The sequence below is a fragment of the Phialemonium atrogriseum genome (assembly GCF_030411735.1).
Source record: "Phialemonium atrogriseum strain 8032-3 unplaced genomic scaffold QBC33scaffold_3, whole genome shotgun sequence".
Lineage (NCBI taxonomy): Eukaryota > Fungi > Ascomycota > Sordariomycetes > Cephalothecales > Cephalothecaceae > Phialemonium > Phialemonium atrogriseum.
The window spans coordinates 1522338-1542261 of record NW_026848140.1 but is presented as its reverse complement, the minus strand read 5'-3'; the positions used below and the strand labels follow the sequence as shown (position 1 = coordinate 1542261).

General features: G+C 56.4%; 6 protein-coding genes across 6 annotated transcripts; 3 read left to right on the top strand and 3 right to left on the bottom strand.

The window, feature by feature from the left end:
* Positions 1 to 1013: 1013 nt before the first annotated feature.
* Positions 1014 to 3993, bottom strand: QBC33DRAFT_238643 (oleate activated transcription factor 3). Its single transcript, XM_060422897.1, has 5 exons — positions 3725 to 3993; positions 3565 to 3641; positions 2951 to 3495; positions 2463 to 2868; positions 1014 to 2395 (listed from the first exon to the last, which is right to left on the bottom strand). Exons 1-5 carry the CDS (start codon positions 3803 to 3805, stop codon positions 1426 to 1428), a joined length of 2079 nt encoding a protein of 692 aa, XP_060287476.1. The 5' UTR covers positions 3806 to 3993; the 3' UTR covers positions 1014 to 1425.
* Positions 3994 to 5595: 1602 nt separating this feature from the next.
* Positions 5596 to 7888, bottom strand: QBC33DRAFT_238658 (calcium-independent phospholipase A2-gamma). Its single transcript, XM_060422898.1, has 3 exons — positions 7626 to 7888; positions 7002 to 7566; positions 5596 to 6932 (listed from the first exon to the last, which is right to left on the bottom strand). Exons 1-3 carry the CDS (start codon positions 7690 to 7692, stop codon positions 5684 to 5686), a joined length of 1881 nt encoding a protein of 626 aa, XP_060287475.1. The 5' UTR covers positions 7693 to 7888; the 3' UTR covers positions 5596 to 5683.
* A 1049-nt stretch (positions 7889 to 8937) lies between these two features.
* QBC33DRAFT_238591 (uncharacterized protein) lies at positions 8938 to 11530 on the top strand. The gene is made up of 2 exons (XM_060422896.1): positions 8938 to 9461; positions 9516 to 11530. The coding sequence occupies exons 1-2, from the start codon at positions 9032 to 9034 to the stop codon at positions 11312 to 11314; spliced, it is 2229 nt and encodes a 742-aa protein (XP_060287474.1). The 5' UTR covers positions 8938 to 9031; the 3' UTR covers positions 11315 to 11530.
* Positions 11531 to 12060: 530 nt separating this feature from the next.
* Positions 12061 to 13074, top strand: QBC33DRAFT_444939 (uncharacterized protein; the record flags this gene model as incomplete). The annotated part of the gene is made up of 2 exons (XM_060424294.1): positions 12061 to 12301; positions 12374 to 13074. 2 exons carry the CDS (start codon positions 12061 to 12063, stop codon positions 13072 to 13074), a joined length of 942 nt encoding a protein of 313 aa, XP_060287473.1.
* Positions 13075 to 14334: 1260 nt separating this feature from the next.
* On the bottom strand, positions 14335 to 16038 carry QBC33DRAFT_444793 (putative zinc finger in N-recognin-domain-containing protein; the record flags this gene model as incomplete). The annotated part of the gene is made up of 3 exons (XM_060424289.1): positions 14335 to 15747; positions 15810 to 15864; positions 15923 to 16038. The coding sequence occupies 3 exons, from the start codon at positions 16036 to 16038 to the stop codon at positions 14335 to 14337; spliced, it is 1584 nt and encodes a 527-aa protein (XP_060287472.1).
* A 272-nt stretch (positions 16039 to 16310) lies between these two features.
* QBC33DRAFT_527366 (DNA replication licensing factor mcm2) lies at positions 16311 to 19510 on the top strand. The gene is made up of 3 exons (XM_060426974.1): positions 16311 to 16418; positions 16537 to 18895; positions 18968 to 19510. Exons 1-3 carry the CDS (start codon positions 16414 to 16416, stop codon positions 19226 to 19228), a joined length of 2625 nt encoding a protein of 874 aa, XP_060287471.1. The 5' UTR covers positions 16311 to 16413; the 3' UTR covers positions 19229 to 19510.
* Positions 19511 to 19924: the final 414 nt, after the last annotated feature.

Sequence of the window (19924 nt, the reverse complement as noted above, 5' to 3'; positions counted from 1 at the left end):
CGTCTGCATCTCCCTCGCTACCTAGGTACACTCTAATTAGCATGAGAAAGCGAGCATGGACCGAAGTGTGCCGACACGGCCAAAATCTTGCCAGCGCAGCACCTGCAGCCTCTACCTCCAGTGCTGTTGATTGGAGAATGGCTGGCACGCTACTAATGCAACACCGGACTCCTGGATGATATGATTCGCCCAGACTGGTAGTCTGCGAATACCTTAATACTCGAGACCTATGGTGGTGCTAGTGGCTCGCCTTGTTGACCACGACGGCCTCATCTGTCCACGATCCAGGGTCGACATCGAATGTGACAATGCACCTTGTCTCGGTGTGCACGTATACCAGCCTCCTCGACGGCCAGCTATTTTGGTGCAGCAGACTGATGCCTTGCTCAAATGGCTTGTCGCGTTACCTCTGGGAAAGAAAGCTTGCCGTGGCGGCTGCCCTAATTTAGGTAGCGCATCACCAAAATCATTCCATCCAGTCACAACTTACCTCCGTATTCCCTCCATGCACCTATATTCGGTCTTCCTCTCCGCTCCGCCACTGCACTCCAACGCAAGCGAAAGAAATAACCTTTTCACCGCCAGATCGTCCCCTAGCTAGCCGCCTGGTGGTTTGGTTCCATTTTCATTTCCTGCATCAGCGCTCTGTTTTCCCCCACATTATTTACCGATCTGTTTGTTTTTTTTCTTTGCTCGTTCAAGACCCCCCGCCCCCAAGCGAAGATCTTTCCCAGAGACATCATTACGTCTATTGTGCCCGTTAGGACAAGTGTCCAGCCCATCATGCTCGGGACTACAGCGCGATGCTCGGTCTTGTCTTCATGGATGGCATTAATTGAGCCCCTGTCGCCCGGCGGCGACAGACACGTCCTCGAAAAGCCTCTCCCCCAATGTTCACACGCATCACAGAGGGAAAGGCGGACGGGCGAGTAGCTTGCGTTGTGATCGCCAGGTTGGGTCGAAAGGCTAGCCCAGCCTTTCTTGTCTCATATACGTAGACGGCATGAGCCACCACTGGAGGACTCGATGCCCAAGTGGGCTATGTTGTGATAGGGCCACCTTAGACCTCGTCCTCCTTCGCACCTGAGTCCAACCAACCCGAATTACCAACCGAGTTAGGAACGTGCCTCTGGATCCCCCTTTCCGGGAACGTCCGGTTAAAAATATATATACAGGGCTTTGGCCAACAGCCGAAACATCAAACTTTCTGTTGGATATAACTGGACGACTCTACTGAGTACAAGTAACCAGGTGATACCGATGCGCCAGGCTGTGCCATGTTCCAACTCCTCGCCAGAGGAAACCATAGAAAAGGTCGCGACTGGACAGCCAAACCCTGTGTCCAATCATGATAGGGTCTTCCGTCATTGACGCCCCTGACTCCGAGATACAAACATTGAGGAAACCTAGAACAACACGCCTTTTCTAAACATGCGTGTCGTGACTACTGGCAAAACTGCCCCTGCTCCCATGGTCGGATGCCGCGTCGACCGCCTCTGCATTTGCAGGTGCTCCCGCCCCTCGTCCCAGCCAGCGCTGGAGACTCAAGCCGGACTTCATGGCACCGCTCGTGAGCTCCCAGTTATCGAGGCTCATCTGCAGCGTGCTGTTGGTCAGCATCGACTTCACGGACCGGTCGTGCGGCGTACCGCTCGCCGCGGGGGTGACGGGCAGGACAGCCCAGTTGAAGACGCCGAGGACCCCCTTCCAGGTTGCCAGGGGGACCCGCCACATGGTTGTCCAGAGTTGTAGGAAGTCCGCCTGTGCGACAACAGAGCTGAACGGCTGACGTTCCATGATGGCGCGGCTGTACATGAGGGCCGCCAGTCGAACGGACTGATATAGGTAGTCCGGGGGTTCGGGCTCCGCCCGTGGCACCACACACTCCTGCCCCTGTTCTCCTTTCTGGCCCTGGATTCCCGAGCCCGTGCCAGACGGACCACTTCTGGCGTCCCCTTGCTGCACGTCTCCATGCGTGACATCATCACTGACTTCCACACCCCCATTATTTCCCGATCCCTTATCATCCGCGGCTGCTCCTGCAGGAGCAGCTGTCGAGGGACAGCGCACAAGCGGCGAATAGTCTGGGAGTTTGGAGATCCGGTCATGGATCCAGGCCGAAGTCGTGCATACCTTCTGAAGTTCTTTCGCGGAAGCCGCGTCCGAGAGAGCTAGCACGGTCGAAATGAGAAACCTCACGTCATCGAGAATCGACGCGGTTGCTGGATGGAGTTTGAGCGCTTCCGCACAATCGATGAACCGAGGGAGCGGAGATACGAGGGGAGTATTGTGTGCTAGGCGCAGAGGCACTTTCGTGCTCTCCAGGAGTTCGAACTCGGGGCCATCCTGGAGGAAGGGAGAGATTTCGAAGGAGAGAGCGATGGAGTTGTCGGAACTATGCAATCGTCAGCAAGCCTAACCCTGATCCACTGGTGGAAAAAAATGTCCGGGGAAGCGCATACATGATAGCCAGCCTGCTGATGAGGCCATATAGACCCAGGTTGCGGAATCCACCTCGCAACCGGATCATCTCTCGAAGCCCCCGCAGATGGGCGCGCAAGTCGTTCGTCTCGCCCCAATACCACTCGTCCACGATGAGCTGAATTACTGCGGCTATCACCTCGTCACTGGACGAGGACTCGGAGCGAAGGTGATCGTTTAGAAGCCTGATGGACAGGCCTTTGTGGGCCATTGCCACTCGCTCGTCGAGATGACCCGTCTCGCTGAGAAAGCAAGCAGCCGTGTGAATGGCCACCTGCGTCAAGATTGGCGTCTTAAGGCAGAACGGAACATAGTACTTATTATAGGGGTTGGAAGAGTCTGGGTTGCCATCCAGCGATGCCTTGAATCGGGACAGAAGGTTCACAACTACGGCGCATGTCAGGGTCGATAACCGGCGGAGCAACGTCCCACCCCACCAATGGAGGACCTATTGGTCAGGGCAACGTACATATTCTTAGGAGATCAGTATCCTGCTTGGTAGGTGCTGCTGGCAGGTGAGGGGCCTCCTCCGCCGGGCTGGCCGCGAGCCAGAGATGGCTGTACGAGGTAGAGATGTCGAAATTCGCTATCCAGGAGATAACCTCGTCGGTGTTCGCGGGGTGCCATTCGGCGCTGGAGAATCGGCTGGGGATTGTCTGCGTTCCCGGTAATGGGCTGGGAACGTCGTAAGCTGCATCTTGGTGCATGGCGCAAGTGTCGTCGCAGACAGGTAGCCCCGATGGTCCCAAGGTCCCCGGAGCGGCTGCCCACGGGCTGTTCCATGGATTTTGGGACGACACTAGACCGGGGAACTGGGTCGGGACGTCAATCCCTGACCATCGGACAACCTCGCCAACCTTCGGATCATGTAGTTCGGGCCATGGCATCTGCAGCGGTGGCTTTGGTCTCAGCGATAACGGGGAATCGCAATCCGCGGCGGCGTCCGAATAGGTCGTTGACTGGGCCAAGGGTAGGAGGCCTTGCGAGGTTTCTTCGACATGGCTAGCAGGGCGCCTTTGCTCAATACGTTAGCGGGCATGTCGCCAAGCAGAGAAGCTGTCGGTGTGCCAAGATGATAATTACCTTTCCGTCGACTTGTACTCGCAAGCAGGCTGAGGAAACCGGCGGGCGCAGTTGCTACAAGGCCGACCCTGGTTACACTGTGGGTCGAGTTTAGCACGGATAAAACAGGCCACCAGGAAGGAGGCCGGGCCAGGGAGGAGACAAGGAAGGAGAAACATACTCTCTGCTTCCTTCTCCTGCACTCTCCGCAAGAAGTTGTGGTCCTCTCCACACGTGAAGCGCGTGCCACACGCATGTGCATGGCTTCGGGTATGCTACCTACGGTTTGGACGAGAGGATTGGCCGCTTCGGGGGAGACGCTGCTGTGTATATGGGGATATAAGAGCTGGCTATAGGGCTGAACACAGAGGCGGTTCCAGACGGGCCTAGACCACGACAGGGATGTGGGACCGCCAAGGGGGCTAGCATGTGAGACTTTGTTTGGCGACCAACCAGGGGCCAGGGAATAGGTCGGTAGCGGTAATAGATATTTGCAATACAGGGAACGTGATCCAGTGAAAGAGATAAGGTTACGGGAGGGAGGGGGGTAATTCAGAGAAGTGCCGAAGCCGGGGGGAAGCTCAAAGTGTGAAACAATCAAGGCGGAAATGAAGAAACATCATGGAGCAAGTCCCTAGCTAGATATACCGGACACCGGATACCGTGATGCAGATACTCGCCGTGCTTTCAAGCTTGCGTGAATGGCGGGTCGGTATTTTTGGAACAGATGCAGGTCGAAGGGCTGAACCGACCGAATCAGCACTCGTTGCTCCACGACAACCCATCATCGTGAAGAATCCGTCCACCAGGGACACCACCACCGGAGGCAGTGCTGCAAGACCCATTTGATCGAGTCAAGCCGAACTCCCTGAATGGTTCACAGAGATCCTCGGCAAAGGGGGGGGAATGGCGAGACCAATCGATAGACGTGACTTATCAAGGAAGACCAAATTCCTTGCTGAAGAACCCCGAACTAACGTTGCATACAGGTATTGCTGCCTGGAGGGGATGTCCTTGATGATACCCCCTTATTCACATGCAGGATATGTCCGGAAGGGAACTCTGTAGCCATCAAATCCGTGGTTACCACGTACGAGAGCCAGAGGCCACGGGAAACGGGAGGACGGCGTGAACCTGACGGCCCCCTTGCAAGTTGGTTCCCAATTTGGACCGGGGCCGCCACAGTCGCCCACTCGCTCGCTACCTTGCCGGTACGCTACAACCCCCGGCCGACCTGGACTAGGACGACGGAAGATACCGTTCTTTCAGAAAGGCAGTGCATGCCACGAACCTGGTAAAACCCCGTATTTTTTGTACGAGATGAGGCCCCAGCCCCCCTAACGTGGCATCCGTATCCGTGGAAGGAAAAAGATGGAGTCTATCCCCAACACAGAGGCGTCTTGCGGTGGGGACGATGGCTGAAACGGAGTCTTGGTAAACAAGGACATTTGTCCGTCTCCCCGGGGGAAGGGGGATCGTCGGGCTTCTGGGCTGAAGCTGCTGAACCAAGCAAGTATCCTGGACCGCACGACCACCGTGCGCGCGTGGCGCTACCTAGGCCGCCATGGTTCATACACACAAGTTGATAGAGGTGAAGACTCGATCCTGGAGGATTTTGAAGTCTTGGGAGTCTGCTATTTTCTTCTTCCGCATTGGGGGATTTTTTTTAAGCTTAATCGGCAAGCGAGAATGATCGGCATGGCTATTTGGAGCCCTGTAACGTGACGTAGCGGGGCCCATGCGAACCATGCCGTTGGGTCGATACCCCAAGGCTGCTGCCAACAGCACTGGCTGAGAATAAAGAGAAGGAAAAACCCGGTTTTTGAGGAGGCAGTGAGCGGTCAAATTGAAAGTTTTACCACCAGAGTTTATTTCTAGCCATTGCGTGCTAAAGTCCTTCTTCCCGTAGGCCAACAAGCACCCCGAACGCCATCCGCTTCCCGAGGGCGTGTACTGTAAGCACATAGGTATGCGTACATACAGGCCCTCGGCTAAACATCCCCTCTAGGTATCATAAACATCGTGTATCAGAAGTCATACGAGCCTTCATCGCATATATCCCCACCCCCTCAACCATGACAACTAATATCCATGGCGTTTGGCTTGCAATATTTCGTGCTTGGCACGCCGCATCTTCCCCTTATCTTCCCCTATAGTCCGGTTTCCTTGCCATGTTGACAGCTGGGGGCGGCTCGTCGTCCAGGGGGTAAGGAGGCGCAGCGCCGGGGCGCCGGCTCCCGCCAGTCTGGTGTTCAGGAAGGGGCGTCTTGGGTGGGAGTGGCGGGGGCTCAATCCGCTGCGGCTGCTGCGGGTTGGCTGGCTTTGTGCTAATTGGGTCCTTGTGTCGCCGTGGTTGGTCTTCGGGGCCGACCACCGCAATCTTGTCTGCTCCTGACGCGTTCCTGTACTGCGCTGGTGTGGGAGCTGTTATCACGAGCCGGTCAACATCCTCCACCCCGTTCTGCGCTGCGCCTCCAGTCGGGGTTGCAGGCGTGCCTGCGCTAATAGCGGTCCGTTGTGGGAGTGGTTGGCTGCTATCCCTTGGCGACGAGAAGAGGCGCTCGCCCGAGCTTCTCGGTGGAGGGGTGTTAGTAGTCGGCAATGGTAGATTTTCAAGGCCAGACTCGTACGATTGCCTGCTCGACGGCGTATTAGGGACTGGCAAAGTGGGCATGTCGCCCGGGAGCTCGATCGCAAAAGGGGATGGGATGTCGCACGAAGTCTGGACCAGGTCCGGGACGTTCGCTGCAAGGCGCTCCAGGCGCTGCTTGGCGAAGTGGATCTTGGCGAGCTTGGTCGAGATGCCCTGGACCATATTCTGTTCCTCGTCTCGAGCCAAATACCTCCTAGTGTTGGTGCTGATGTCGGCCAACCGGTGCCACTCGTTCATTCCAAACTCACCAACTCCAACCTCGACGTTCAGCCGATAGTAATTCTCAATGTTGACGTTGCGCCGGGTAATGTGCTCCCTCTTCATATATTCGTGTATCCTCTCGCAGCCTTCGATCTTGCTGATCAACCTTCTCCTCGCCTCTGCAAATTCCCCAAGGAATCCTTCGTACCACATGGTCGAACTCGCGTCGCTGCCCCTGGGCCGCTTCCCCGTGCCCACGCTGACAAAAACGCCAACATCACGACCCGGCCATTCGTTGACCGTGGCCTCGTCCAGAGCGTGAATGGACGGGTTGAAGTCGCCGGGACCATCATCATGGAACACAGACTGGCCGATTTGTATCGGCTTGAATGCCAACCCGATGGCACAAGTCGCTCGACCAGCCTCCCATATCCTGCAATCAAACTCCGGGGCCGGTTCTCTCCTCGAGTCGTACGAACGGAGCAGTGCGGGGGCTCCTCCTTTGGGGGTTCCTTTGTACATAGCAGTCACGGCCCTGAAGTGGTTTTAGAAAGGCGCCTATCATGAGGTGCAGCGCCCCGGGGGGGGGGGGGGGGACACTTACGTCTTCGTTCGGTTTTCCCGTTCATCGTATAGGAGAGCATTGGCGTTGCCACCCCTCGAGTTGAATAGAGGTCTTGACATTTGGGCGCTGGGACTCCTTGCACTGAAACTCACGACACTCGCGTTGCTCTGGTGCCTCCGAGGAGCCGCCGCACTGGAGCGAGAAACAGCGCTGAGAGGGGTGGTGGCGTCGAACTCAAACTCATCGTTTCCCCCACGCCCGTATCCGGTATGTTCCCTCACGCACTCCTTGATAGCCTCTTCCAGCTTAGTCGCCTTGAAAAGGGTGGAGCGGTAGGGGATGCCGGCGATTGTCTTGTCCGTTTCGAAGACCATGCGAGTGAGGCGCACGTACAGCTCCTTGCACGTCTCGAGGTCGAGTCGTAGCCGGCCCAGCATCAAGGCGATCAGGCCTCCGGTGCCGGTGCCGACGATGAGGTCGAAATGGTCGCAAGGCCTCGGAATCTCGTTTCGGCGCGGGGCTCTGCCTTCTATCTCGACAAACGTGCGGTGCATCAGCTCTTGTATGATGAGGAACATGGAGTAGCCGCGAACGCCTCCTCCATCTGTGATAGCCTACTGTCAGTCTCACGGCCCTGGCCTCATGCAGGCTGAGGAATCTTACCAAGAGTCAGGATGCGAAGAGGGGGCCCCTTCGTCGTGTCCTTTCGTTTCAATCCGTTGCTGTCCATGACGGCGGTCGGCGACGGAATCGGTTCATACGCGAGAGAGAGATACAAGTATCTGTCGTCTCTGGAGAGCAGGAAATCGCAGTGCTATTGTCGATTATGAGGCGGTAGTGACGCAAGGCGACAGGGACAGGGCGACTAAAGCTTGGGCCAGCCAGGCGGACTACTATGTAGACGAGGGGAGTACCTTTTTTCGTCTGTTCGTACCCCGGTCGATAACGCCACTTGACTCAGAATCAGCAACAATAACGAAACCTTAATATCGGATCGACTTCAATGAGGAGATAGAAGCAAAGGCGGATACTCTGAAGGTAGGAATGGAACAGCGCAAGAAAAGGTATTACCTCGCGGTTGGCGGCTTCTTTCTGCCAAGTCGAGATGTGGCAGTGCAGTTACCCCGACGAGTGAAGGTCCATCATGAGAACGATTGACGACTGCCTAGAAAGTACCTGCTAGGTACCGGCGGGAGTTAGGGAGGCCCCCGTCACTGGGCCTTGGCCCCTGATACTATGACAGTCAAGTGGCCATAAAATCCGAGACATTCTCTTTACTTCTTTTCTGACTGCTCGGTTCCACAATTATATTCCTGAATTGTTGAACTGTTCGCGGATCTTCGCGGGATAGATCATGTGTGGCTGAGTGAGCAGCTCGTGACAAGATGACCGCTACGGCGGTGCCGCCCGTTCCTATTGGATCGCCACCCGGCTCGGCTCGCGACCTAATTGCAAGGGGTATCGCAGCACGGTTCCAAGGGTTCCTCTTGTGGGCCGCGAGTCCCGCAACGGTGGTTCTTCGCGATCATGCACGCGGGAGGCAAGGGACCTTACATGCGGATGACACGTAGGCTGGTAGGTCTATTCTTCACTGGGCCCGGTTTGGCATTCGGGTCAACTAGGTTCCATACTTGTCTCTTTGTTGTTTACGTTTCGGGTTCGTAGCCGTTCAGTTTCTCCACAAACCCCTTGTCGCTGCAGTAGTGAGTAGACCTGTCTGTTGCCATCCTGTCGCCTGCGGTATAGTGAAAACATGATCCAGTGAATCAATTCGCATTCATAGATGTTGAGATAGAATTGATTTTGTGTCTTATTCCACAAGATTTCGCAAGTCCCTGTGACTTTCCACAAGCCCGTTTTCAACTTGTGTGCAGTCGTCATGGCGGGCGCAAACCGACAACGTTGATCTCAACGACGTCATAGGCGCGTCTGTCTGCGCCTACCTATCAGCCTATCTCACCTCGACTCTCCCCCTTCCGCTTGGTACACTCCGGGTTAGGAACTGTTGCTCCTCATCCTCGTCCTCATCCTCAACAGTCCCCGGATTTCCGGGTACACAATCTCAAACAATGCTGTCGTCGTGCTTTGGACTTTGCAAGCCCTCGTCCTCTGAGGACCGCGAACCCCTGCTCCCACGTTATCAAGATGACACATCACTACAGAGAGAGCTTCATCAGAAGCTTCATACTTACCAGATGCTTCGCGCCTTGTCGAAGGGGTATATGCCGTCGAATGAGCAGGTCATTATCAATCTTCGCACCATCTTGGCAGCTGACCTTCTCAACCCGGACAATGAAGGACTAAGTGACTCCGGCCAAGCCCTCGTACACTATACGAAGCAATGGCTGAAGCAATTCATCGAGATGCTGCAGCATAAGAACAGCGAAGATCAAATCCAAGACTTCATATGGAACTTGTCTAACGCCAGGGTGTCGATCGATATGGCGGCCGTCGCCGAACGAACGTCGAGGGCAAAGGCAAAGGCAGACACTGCGACCAGCAAGTCACCACGGCTTATATACCTCGTCTTTGCTTGAACTGACCCTTCGTTAGCCTACAAGAGCTTGCAGACCGTGTGCTCCTTGCTACTGACCAATTCGGATTTCCGACTCTTCTTGTCTGACTTGAACACCGTTGGTCGAGAGGTGTTCAAGGACACAGCCTTCGCCTTGTCAGAAGCCTCCAAGGATGCTGGCTTGAAGCTTGAGCCATCAGAGGCGGAGCAGGATGCTCTGAAGAATCCCGGCGCAGATGCATCCCAAGAGCCCACTCAAGGAGACTTGCATGCCCAGGCGGCCGAGGTATCCAACGTCCTCACTGAGAGCGCCACGAAGGTTATGCAAGGGGTAGATGATAGCGTAGCCGGCAAGGTCCGGGGGCCTGAGAAGGACACAATGTTGGCCCGGCTGAAACAGGCAGTTCAGAAACTCCGAAAGAGGCCGGACTACACGGATTCTGTATCAACGCTATCCCTCCTGCTCAAGCGTTATGCCATGGTGTATTCGCATGCCGTCCAGGATGCAGTCCAGGCCACCGAGGAAAATGTCGAAAGGAATGAGGAGACAGATCGCGCTGTGAGCAATTTCTGGAGGTTCATCAAATCTTTTGGCGACAGCGAGGAATGGGACGAGCTCGAACGGAGGTTCAACAAGGTTATGACTTATGGTCAAGGCAATCCCCAGTTTGATGATTTTATAAGGCAAATGGGGAATGCCCTCCAAGACATGCTCACGGACCCGTCCTTCTTCGACAACGCCGAGCAGCGATTCCAAAGACTTCGCGCCGAGTCTCGCGAGCTCGCCTCCGAATCCTCCCTGAGAGCGGACATTGATGGGTTACTTGGGAAGCTTCAGTCAACCTTCCATTCCGTGCTCCGGGACCAGGATGTGGCAAGGCTGTTGGATACGTCAACTCGCATAGCCAAGATCCTCTCACCAGCACATGAGTACACCAATGGAGAGTTGATCACGGACTCCATGCATGTCTTCGTACCACTGGTCGTCCAAGCCATCCAATACGTCCCTATTCCCCGTCTAGAAGTCTCGACACCTCAAATCGACCTCCTGCTGGAAAATCTCATTCTCGAACCTGGTGTGACCATAAACCACTCGTCGTTTCTGCCATACAAGCTGCGGATCGAGACTTACAATGACCTGGAGATACGGAAGGGGCGATTCCGGACCACCTCAGCTGTGAAGTCTCTCGTCCGAATCAAGATCGACGGCATCTCGATACGGGCCGAGGAGGTTGGATTCTGGCTTCGACTGCACACGGGCATATTCCGTCTTGTCGAAGAGGGCATAGCCTCGTTCCAACTCGATGAGCGGGGCATTGACGTCCATCTCGACGTCGAAGTCGGCAAAGACAGGCTTGAGAAGATATTGTCTCTGCGGGCGGTGCGTGTGCATATCCACAAGCTCGACTACAAGCTGCGCAAGAGCAGATTTTCCTTCCTCTCATGGATCTTCAAGCCCGTCTTGAGCCTCATCATCCGCAGGACCATGGAAGTTCAAATCGGATCGGCGATAGCGGACGCCCTGCACTTCGCCAACCGAGAACTCGTGTTTGCAAGGGAGCGGCTGCGGGCAACCCGCATTGCGGATCCGGACGAGCTGGGGACGTTTATCAGGGCCGTTGCCGCCCGGCTCTCACTGCCTGAAGATCCGGATGTCCGCACGCGCGTTGGCGTTGTGCAGCCGGGGGAGGGCGTCTTCAAAGGGAAATACGCGCCCGGGAGTGTTGTTAAGTTATGGAACGAGGAAGCTGGGGAGGCGCCACAGCGCATCCGAGAACAGGAGAGAGATGGCTGGCGAAACGACATATTTGATGTACACACGAACGGTGTAGCGTAGATCTGAGGATGGTTCCCTATGGGGTTTTACATATCTGACATATTATGGCGGCGAGGAGGCTCGCATCTGATGAAGGCAGAGAGGAGGGCAAGTTTGTGATGGATGCATGCATGCTATGTAGGTAGGGAGGTACTCGATACTTGAGATATGCATCATTCCGAGTTCTAGGCACACGAGAAAAGTAAAAAGGTGGGGACTGACATTCGCTGCGACATTACTACCAGAGTATATGCAGTAAAGAACTTCGAAACAAATCCAGACCTGAAGAAACGACCACTTTGACTTCATCCTTAGCCGCATCTCAGACGTTAATCGCCTGGCCTCACCAACAGCGCGTCATTTGGCTCACTCCCTCCCGAGTCGCCGAGTTTGGCGTCGACGGAACCCCTGCAATTTAGCGTCCGGAACTTGCCTTCAACTCGCCTGCTACCATGAACTTCCCTCCACCTCCCTCATTCAACGATCCCCAGCTGTTCCCTCCGCCTCCGGCCGCCCCCACGTCGCGCCAGACTCAAGCTACACCGTCCCGGGAGCAGCAGGGTGTAGCATTGCCCCAATCGGCGTCTCAACAGCAGCAACATCATCAACAGCAGCAGCAGCCGCAACTCCAACAGCCGGCTCTCCAGCAACAGTACCATCAACAACAACAGCAACAGCAGCAACAACAGCAACAACAGCAACCGCAGCAACAGCAACAGCAGCAGCAGCAGCAGCAGCAACAACAGCAGCAACAGCAACTGCTGCTAATGAACGGCATTAACGGCGGGAACATGCCCGGGGCCATGGTCGCCCTGCCCGCCCCGGCGGGCCACCAGGCCGAGCTGACCTACATCTACGGAATGGTCGAGGAGCTTAGCCGCCAGCTAGCCGAGAACAAGAGGGCATTGGAGGAAGTTGTCGCCGGCGTCGGTCGCGTGCGAAATCGGGCCAGGGCGCATCTGTTGGGCAACGACGACCTCGTCGCTGCCGCCATCGACGATGTCAATGGTAAGCCGACCCAAATTTAACCAAACCCAGCCTCGGGGAGATCCCAGCTAATGTAGTTTCACACCTCTCAAGCCCAGGAACAGAACCTAGACGTCCAAGTCTCCACCCTCGCCGAAGCCCTAGAGAAGGCAAAGTACAGCCGCGACGAAAACGCCGCGCTCCTGGCGCAGTACGCGTCGGTCCTGTCGACGATGCTCCGGCAGTTCCACGAGTACAAGGCGCGGCACGTGTCGGACGTGGCGGCGTGGCACCGCAGCTACCGGGCGCAGCTGGCCGAGGCGCGGGCCGAGAACAGCCGGCTGCGCGAGCAGATCTGGGAGATGCAGGGCAAGGCCGGCCAGGCCAACGAGGCGCTGCGCCGGTTCCGCTCGCGCTACGGCGAGGACGCCGCGCGCCACGACCGCCTCGTCGACGCCGCCGCCGCCCGCCAGGAGCTGCGCTTCTGGAAGCGCCTGGCCATGCCCGAGCTGCCCGACGACGACGCGTGCTGGAGCGACGACGACGACATCGTCGACCCCGCGGAGAAGGAGCGCCTCAGGCTGAGGGACCTCGAGTCCAGGGCCGCCGCTCAGGACCAGCTGGACGGTTTGGGTGACGGCGGGCTGGGCGACCAGGGGAGCGGCGACGAGTTCTTTGGGTCCCAGCAGGAACTCTCGCACCCCGGCTCGATGGGCGGCGTGGCTATGCAGAGGGACGATTCTTCGGCTATGGGGATGCCGCTACCGCCTCCTAGGCCTTCAAGTGCGTCGAGCACGGGATCATCGGGGCAGTAAGCGGCCCTGCTATGTATGGCTTTTGTTTTGCATCTTGTCGGTGTTTTGTTTGGGCGGGGTTCCAGTGCTTCCGGCGTTCGGGAGGGATTTGAGGGGTTGGCGTGGTTCTGTCAAGTCTCGAGTAGATGTATATGATATCCCAGGCCTGGGTCACGACTGGAGAAACTGTTGGCAACCGACACAACTAGACTTTTGTTTCCAGCGCTGCCAAAACAGAAAGGCCACAGAGTTGAAAGCTACAAGCCGAAGGGCTGTCCATGTTACCAGCTCGTTTTTATTTCCAGTGCAACTGAAGTGTGCTCTTGGATGTCTAGATGGTTATATACCCAGTAACTAGGGGGGTAAGCCAACTCTACATATATGGAAATTGGATAACAAACAGCGATATCCAGGTTTACACGCCTGACCTCCCTCCTCTCCGGAGGCGGCCAAGGGCCTTCTCAACCTACGGCCACCTGACCCATTCAATGGCCTTATGTGGAACGCCGTCCTACCTTGCCACGGCCAGCCGGTCTAGAAACCCAACTTCTCGAGCCCAGCCGCCCTCTCCCTCTCGACCTCCTCGTCAGCGTGGCGAGCGAACCGCTTACCCATGAATCCCGTAGTAACGTCGACGGACTCGAGTGGCACTAGGAATTCCCCATCTCCGTGCGCGACCCGCTGGAAGCTGGCGAGCATTGAAAGAGAGAGCGAGAAGTGCAGGGGATGCTTGACGCAGCGGAGGCCACATATAATGGTATACGGGAAAAGCGTGGAGAGCGTGGGGAGGAGAGGATGCATATATATAGTTGAAACGGACCTGGAGCTTGGCCAGATAGGCTTTGTGGATGCGCCCTGCCCATGCTCAATTGAACCCCTACAGTAGGAGCGTTTGCTGCGCCCTCCAGCTCTCTTTCTCCTCCGTCGCACACTCTTTAAGCTAGGTCTTGGAGCATATTTCGGGGCCCCAAGCCATCAGAGAAAGCGAGTATTCCCCTCGGCTTCCTGAGATTGTGCAGGCCCAAGGAGATAGTAGGAGCCCAGTTGGAACAGTTGTCTTGGCAGCACAAACTTTTGCCCATGTAGTCATTCCCTTTCAGCAAATCAAGCCCATTGATTATCCTTACATTCCGAGAACCTTCCATTATTAACGCCAAAAGCCTCCCTGGATGTACTTGACACCTTGACACCACAAACCCAGAAGGTTTTTTCCATCACAAGACCAGCTTGGCTATCCACTTAAGAAAACAGAGCAGGAATAGAAACACGATCGAGCCAGGTTTAATATCCACTCTGTTCCTGGCGGGAGTCCGACTTCGCCCCCTCTCCGGCGTCCTGAATAGCCTGCTCGTCACCTCTGAGCTTGGCAAAGTATGTTTTGATGTCCTCGGCGCTGATGGCTTGCCCGCTTTCGGCAAATTGCTGGAAGAAGGGCTTCAGCTTGTCCTTGAGATGATTATAGGCCATGACGCCCTCGATGGCTCGCACTCGATCAACGTTGCGCAAGGCACTCTCGCCACGGTCTAGCAAACTGCCACTGCCGTGTGTAGAACCCCCGTTCTCGGATCCCTCCTCCGAGACGGGTGGTTCGTATGTCTCCTCCTCCTCGAGAAGCTGCGGATGAGGAAGGAGGAGGGGGAAGCAGGACGAGCAGCGGCAAATGTTGTCGCGGAACCCTTCCCTGAAGAAGAGGGAGAACCTTCCTTCTGGTGCGGGTGGGAGAGCCGCTAGTTTGCAGGTAGGGGCCGTTTCCGTTTCCGTTTCCGGGCCCGACTGCTCAACCTTAACCTCGCCGGAAGCTTGGACACTGGGCTCAGATAGATCCTCGTCGCTCTTTTGCCGTTTCACGTCCTGGGAGTCTGTGCGCCCTTCTTCTGCTTTGCGCTTTTTTGAGAGCTCCTCTGCTTGCGAAACAGGGGCGGCAGGCTGCTCAGTCGAGTCTCCATCCCGAAGAAAGACAGGGGGGAGGAAACCCGCTGTGCCAGCATATCGCTTGATCCAAGGGAAGGCATCCACGCACTTGTAGCACATAAACCCTTCAAACTCATCATCCCCAGGGAAGCCGGGAGGCGGAGGGGGATCATCATCCTCAGGGCCTTCCTGATTTCCACCGTCGTCCTGGGCCGGCGCAGCTGCATCCTCCAAAATGGCAGCGAGAGAGGCGTTCTCAATGGGCTTGCTTTGATCCGTCTTGATGGCACCAGTGGCTGGGGTCTTCTCGAACCATTTCGGCCCCAACCCAACAATGCAACCTGGATGCCACCAGTCCTCACCACAACCGCCCGTCTCATGTGTGCCAAGACCTAAGCATTGAAACATAGTACCTTTCTGCTGGAAAGGGTCATAATCGCATTCGCATCCGCAGAATTGGTTGCGAAAGTTCTGATTATACTTGTTGCCAGCAGCGGCCTCCTCGGAGTGGACGCCACCCTTGGTGTTCGTAGCTGGGTTAAGGCGGAGAGTGCAGGGGCTGGTCTCCGGATATCGAGTCGTACCGCAGTCGCATGTAAAGTTCCTCTTGGTGAATATCTCGACAAGTGTGTGTTCACCATGACACTGCACAGAGCACGAATAGCAGATACCGGCGGGGGATTCGTACGGCTCGCTTGCATTCGCCGGACGGGGGTTGCAGGTGAGACAGGCGAAGACACTCTGGCGAAGGGGACCAAGTGGTTTGGTGCAATCCTCGATACTCTGGGTGCCATGTTAGCATTGGACGAGATGAGGGGGTAACAAGGCGGCGCGTTATGACGTACATAAGGGAGAGCTTCGCGTGCATCGGCCTCGAGCTGCATCTGATCGCGAATGAAACTGTCGGGAGTGTCAGCATATCTTGCGAGGGCAGTATATGGAAACGGTGTGATTGTACTCGGCGGCAGTTTGCGAGGTGTCCGACTTCTGAGAGAAGCTCTCGCTTCTAGGCTTGGTTGGCTGAGCGGGGGTCGCAGCGCCGGGCGAGGCCTGAGGAGCAGGCGGAGGGTCCATGATGTGAAAGTGGTATCGATGCCAATTGGGAAACGTCGATTGTGATGGGGAGTTAAGCACGACGGTCTTTTCCCTCTCTGTGGGCAAAGGCATCTGCAGCTGGCGTGCCTTGCTTCGCCAGCCTCGAGTGTGACGCGCGACAGGTTGTCTTAGTAATGACCCAAGCACTTAAACGCGAAACGCCCAATTTGGTTTAGCGTATCAATTAACGCGGTCGCGAAAACGCGACCATATGTCGAGACGCGCCAGGGGCTTGAACAATTTGGCACCCACTCAGCACCCGACACCCCTCCCTCCCATCCTTTACATCGACTCTTTGCCAAACATACTGACTCTCTCGACATACTTCTATGATTATCGAGAACTGTCGCAAAGATGAGGTGAGACTTGCCAGTCATTCACCCGCATATTCCGATTGCACATTCAGATACCCACACCTCTAGAATCGACATGGCTACCCCTTTTCGGGTCCCAATTTGCTAACTTGCCTTCTGCCAGCTCCCCACTACGTGATAACATGGCCTCAGCCAACCGTGGTCTTACCTCTCGGGCGAACCGCAAGCGTTCTCGCACCGCTGGCGACGATGGCACATCGTCCATTGCCGCGGCATCTAGCCCAATGCCGTCTTCCCCGCCTGCCTTCAATATCGCCCATGGCGGCGATGATGACGAAGACATCGAGGAGGATGTCGACATCCAGGACGATCTTGATGATCTTGACGAGATGGCCGAGGACGATGTCGATCTCTTCCGCGAGGGCTTCGAGCGCGACTACCGCGCCAAAGAAGATGATACCTACGAGGGGATTGATATTGATGATGAGGGAGAATTCGACTCGATGAATTTGGGCGAAAGGAGGCGCCTCGAAGCTCAGCTTAGTCGCAGAGATCGAGAAGTCGCACGCCGGCAGCGCATCCCCGCAGCCTTCCTTCCCGGCGAGGATGATGACGGCGACATTGATCTTACCGCCCAGCCTCGTCGCCGCAGACATCATTATGACGAGGACCCCGACGATGAGATGGACGCCGACATCATGGATGAAGAGCTCTCGCTCGAGGCTCTGCAGGATGTCAAGGCCTCAAGCCTGACTGAATGGGTCTCCCAACCCGCCGTACAGCGCACCATCAAGAGAGAGTTCAAGGCCTTCCTGACAGAGTACACCGACGACAGTGGCTCGTCCGTCTACGGAAATCGCATCCGAACGCTTGGCGAGATCAACGCCGAGACTCTCGAGGTCTCGTATGATCATCTTTCAACATCAAAAGCTATCCTCGCCTACTTCCTTGCGAATGCCCCGGCCGAGATGCTAAAGCTCTTCGACCAAGTTGCTATGGATGTTGTTCTTCTCCACTACCCCGACTATGAGCGCATCCACTCCGAGATCCATGTCCGCATCTTCGATCTCCCGGTCCACTACACCCTGCGCCAGCTTCGCCAGTCGCATCTCAACTGCCTGGTGCGGGTCAGCGGTGTGGTCACACGCCGGACCGGCGTCTTCCCGCAGCTGAAGTATGTCAAGTTTGACTGCACAAAGTGCGGTGTCACGCTTGGGCCCTTCCAGCAAGAATCGAATGTCGAGGTTAAGATTACCTACTGCCAGAGCTGCCAGTCCCGTGGGCCATTCACTCTGAACTCGGAAAAGACCGTCTATCGAAATTACCAGAAGCTTACTCTCCAAGAGTCTCCCGGAACTGTCCCGGCCGGTCGTCTTCCCCGGCACCGAGAGGTGATCCTCCTCTGGGACCTCATTGACAAGGCCAAGCCTGGCGAGGAGATTGAGGTCACCGGTATCTACCAAAACAACTACGATGCCCAGCTCAACAACCGCAACGGGTTTCCCGTCTTTGCAACGATTCTTGAAGCCAACAACGTTGTCAAGTCCCACGATCAACTTGCTGGTTTCCGACTCACTGAAGAGGACGAGCATGAGATCCGCAAGCTCTCCAAGGACCCCCAGATAGTCGACAAGATCATCAACTCGATGGCCCCCAGTATCTATGGCCACACAGATATCAAGACTGCAGTTGCCCTGTCCCTGTTTGGCGGTGTTGCCAAAAATACCAGGGGCGCTCACCACATAAGAGGCGACATCAATGTGCTTCTCCTTGGTGATCCAGGCACAGCCAAGTCCCAGGTCCTGAAGTACGTCGAGAAGACTGCACACCGCGCCGTGTTCGCCACCGGCCAAGGAGCGAGCGCAGTCGGTCTGACGGCTAGTGTCCGTCGAGACCCCTTGACTAGCGAATGGACGCTTGAAGGCGGTGCTCTCGTGCTGGCAGACAAGGGAACCTGTCTCATCGATGAGTTCGACAAGATGAACGACCAGGACCGTACATCGATCCACGAAGCCATGGAGCAGCAGACCATCTCCATCTCCAAGGCCGGCATCGTCACCACTCTCCAGGCGCGGTGTGGCATCATAGCCGCGGCCAACCCCATCGGTGGTCGTTACAACTCCACTATCCCCTTCTCGGCCAATGTCGAGCTCACGGAGCCCATCCTGTCGCGTTTCGATATCCTCTGCGTTGTCCGCGACACGGTGGAGCCCGAGGAGGATGAGCGTCTGGCACGCTTCATCGTTGGTTCCCACAGCCGCAGCCACCCGATGAACACTAGCCAGGGTGAAGAGTCTATGGAAGTCGAGCACGGCTCCGAGAGGGCCGAGACCCAGGCTACCGAGGGGTCTGCGCCCCGTCACGGAGAAGCCGAGATTCCCCAGGAATTGCTTCGCAAGTATATCCTGTACGCTCGCGAGCGCTGCACGCCGAAGCTCTACCACATGGACGAGGACAAGGTGGCACGGTTGTTCGCAGATATGCGAAGAGAGAGTTTAGCCACGGGTGCCTACCCGATCACGGTATGTTTGAGTCCGGCCCGGAAGGCAGAAGCAAAAGTATGAGCATCATCATCTAACAGTGTATGACCACAGGTTCGCCATCTCGAGGCCATCATCCGTATCAGTGAGGCCTTCTGCCGCATGCGCCTTTCTGAATACTGCGCGACCCAGGACATCGACCGCGCCATCGCGGTGACGGTCGATAGCTTCGTGGGGAGCCAAAAGGTCAGCTGCAAGAAGGCCCTGGCCCGCGCATTTGCCAAGTACACGTTGGCAAGGCCGGGCGGGCAGCAACGGAGAGGTGGAGCAGCAGCGAGCAGGACGAGCCGTGCGGCTGCTGCTGTAAGGGCCTGATTTCCACTGTCTGGTTGGTAGGCAGCCGTGCTGCTTTGGTATTTTGACGGGAGTTTGTTGGCGTAGTTGGGTTTTGACCAACCACTTGCTTGTATTGAGGGCCTAATAAGGGGAACTGGGGACCTGGCTTGGTATGTAGGTAGACGCTGATATGATCAAATACGATGTAATACAAGACTGGGACAGGCAGGTATACCGTATGATGTACCTCCTTGAATGCTCCGAAGCCGGTTGTCAGGGATGTTCCCCGCCCCCTTGGCCGCAGCTTCCGCCTAACTCTCTCCTCATAAACAATCAAGCCATGACACGGGCTGCGTCCCCCGCCCGCAGCTGTAGTGGTGACAACGCAGCCGATACGCCATTAGGGGAACTCCCACAGTTAACCCGTCGGTGAGAGGCTACTACGGAAAGCCGGCCAGCCTGCCCGGCTAGCCCCGCATCGACCCCGGGCCGCTCGACTCCCTATTGGCCTGGACAAACTCCGGCGGCGGGCGGGTGAAGTTCGGGGGATACAGAGTTGGTGGGGGGATCAACAACCAGCAAGGAGACCCTTTTTTTCCTTCGCAGAAAAAACTTGGGCATCAGGCATCTCCTCGCACAGCGCGGGTTCAGGAGTACTTGGCTCAGCCACGCACTCTCTTAGCGATGCGGACCAGAGACTCTTCCCAACCTGGCCTGCGCTTGGATCGGCTCCGC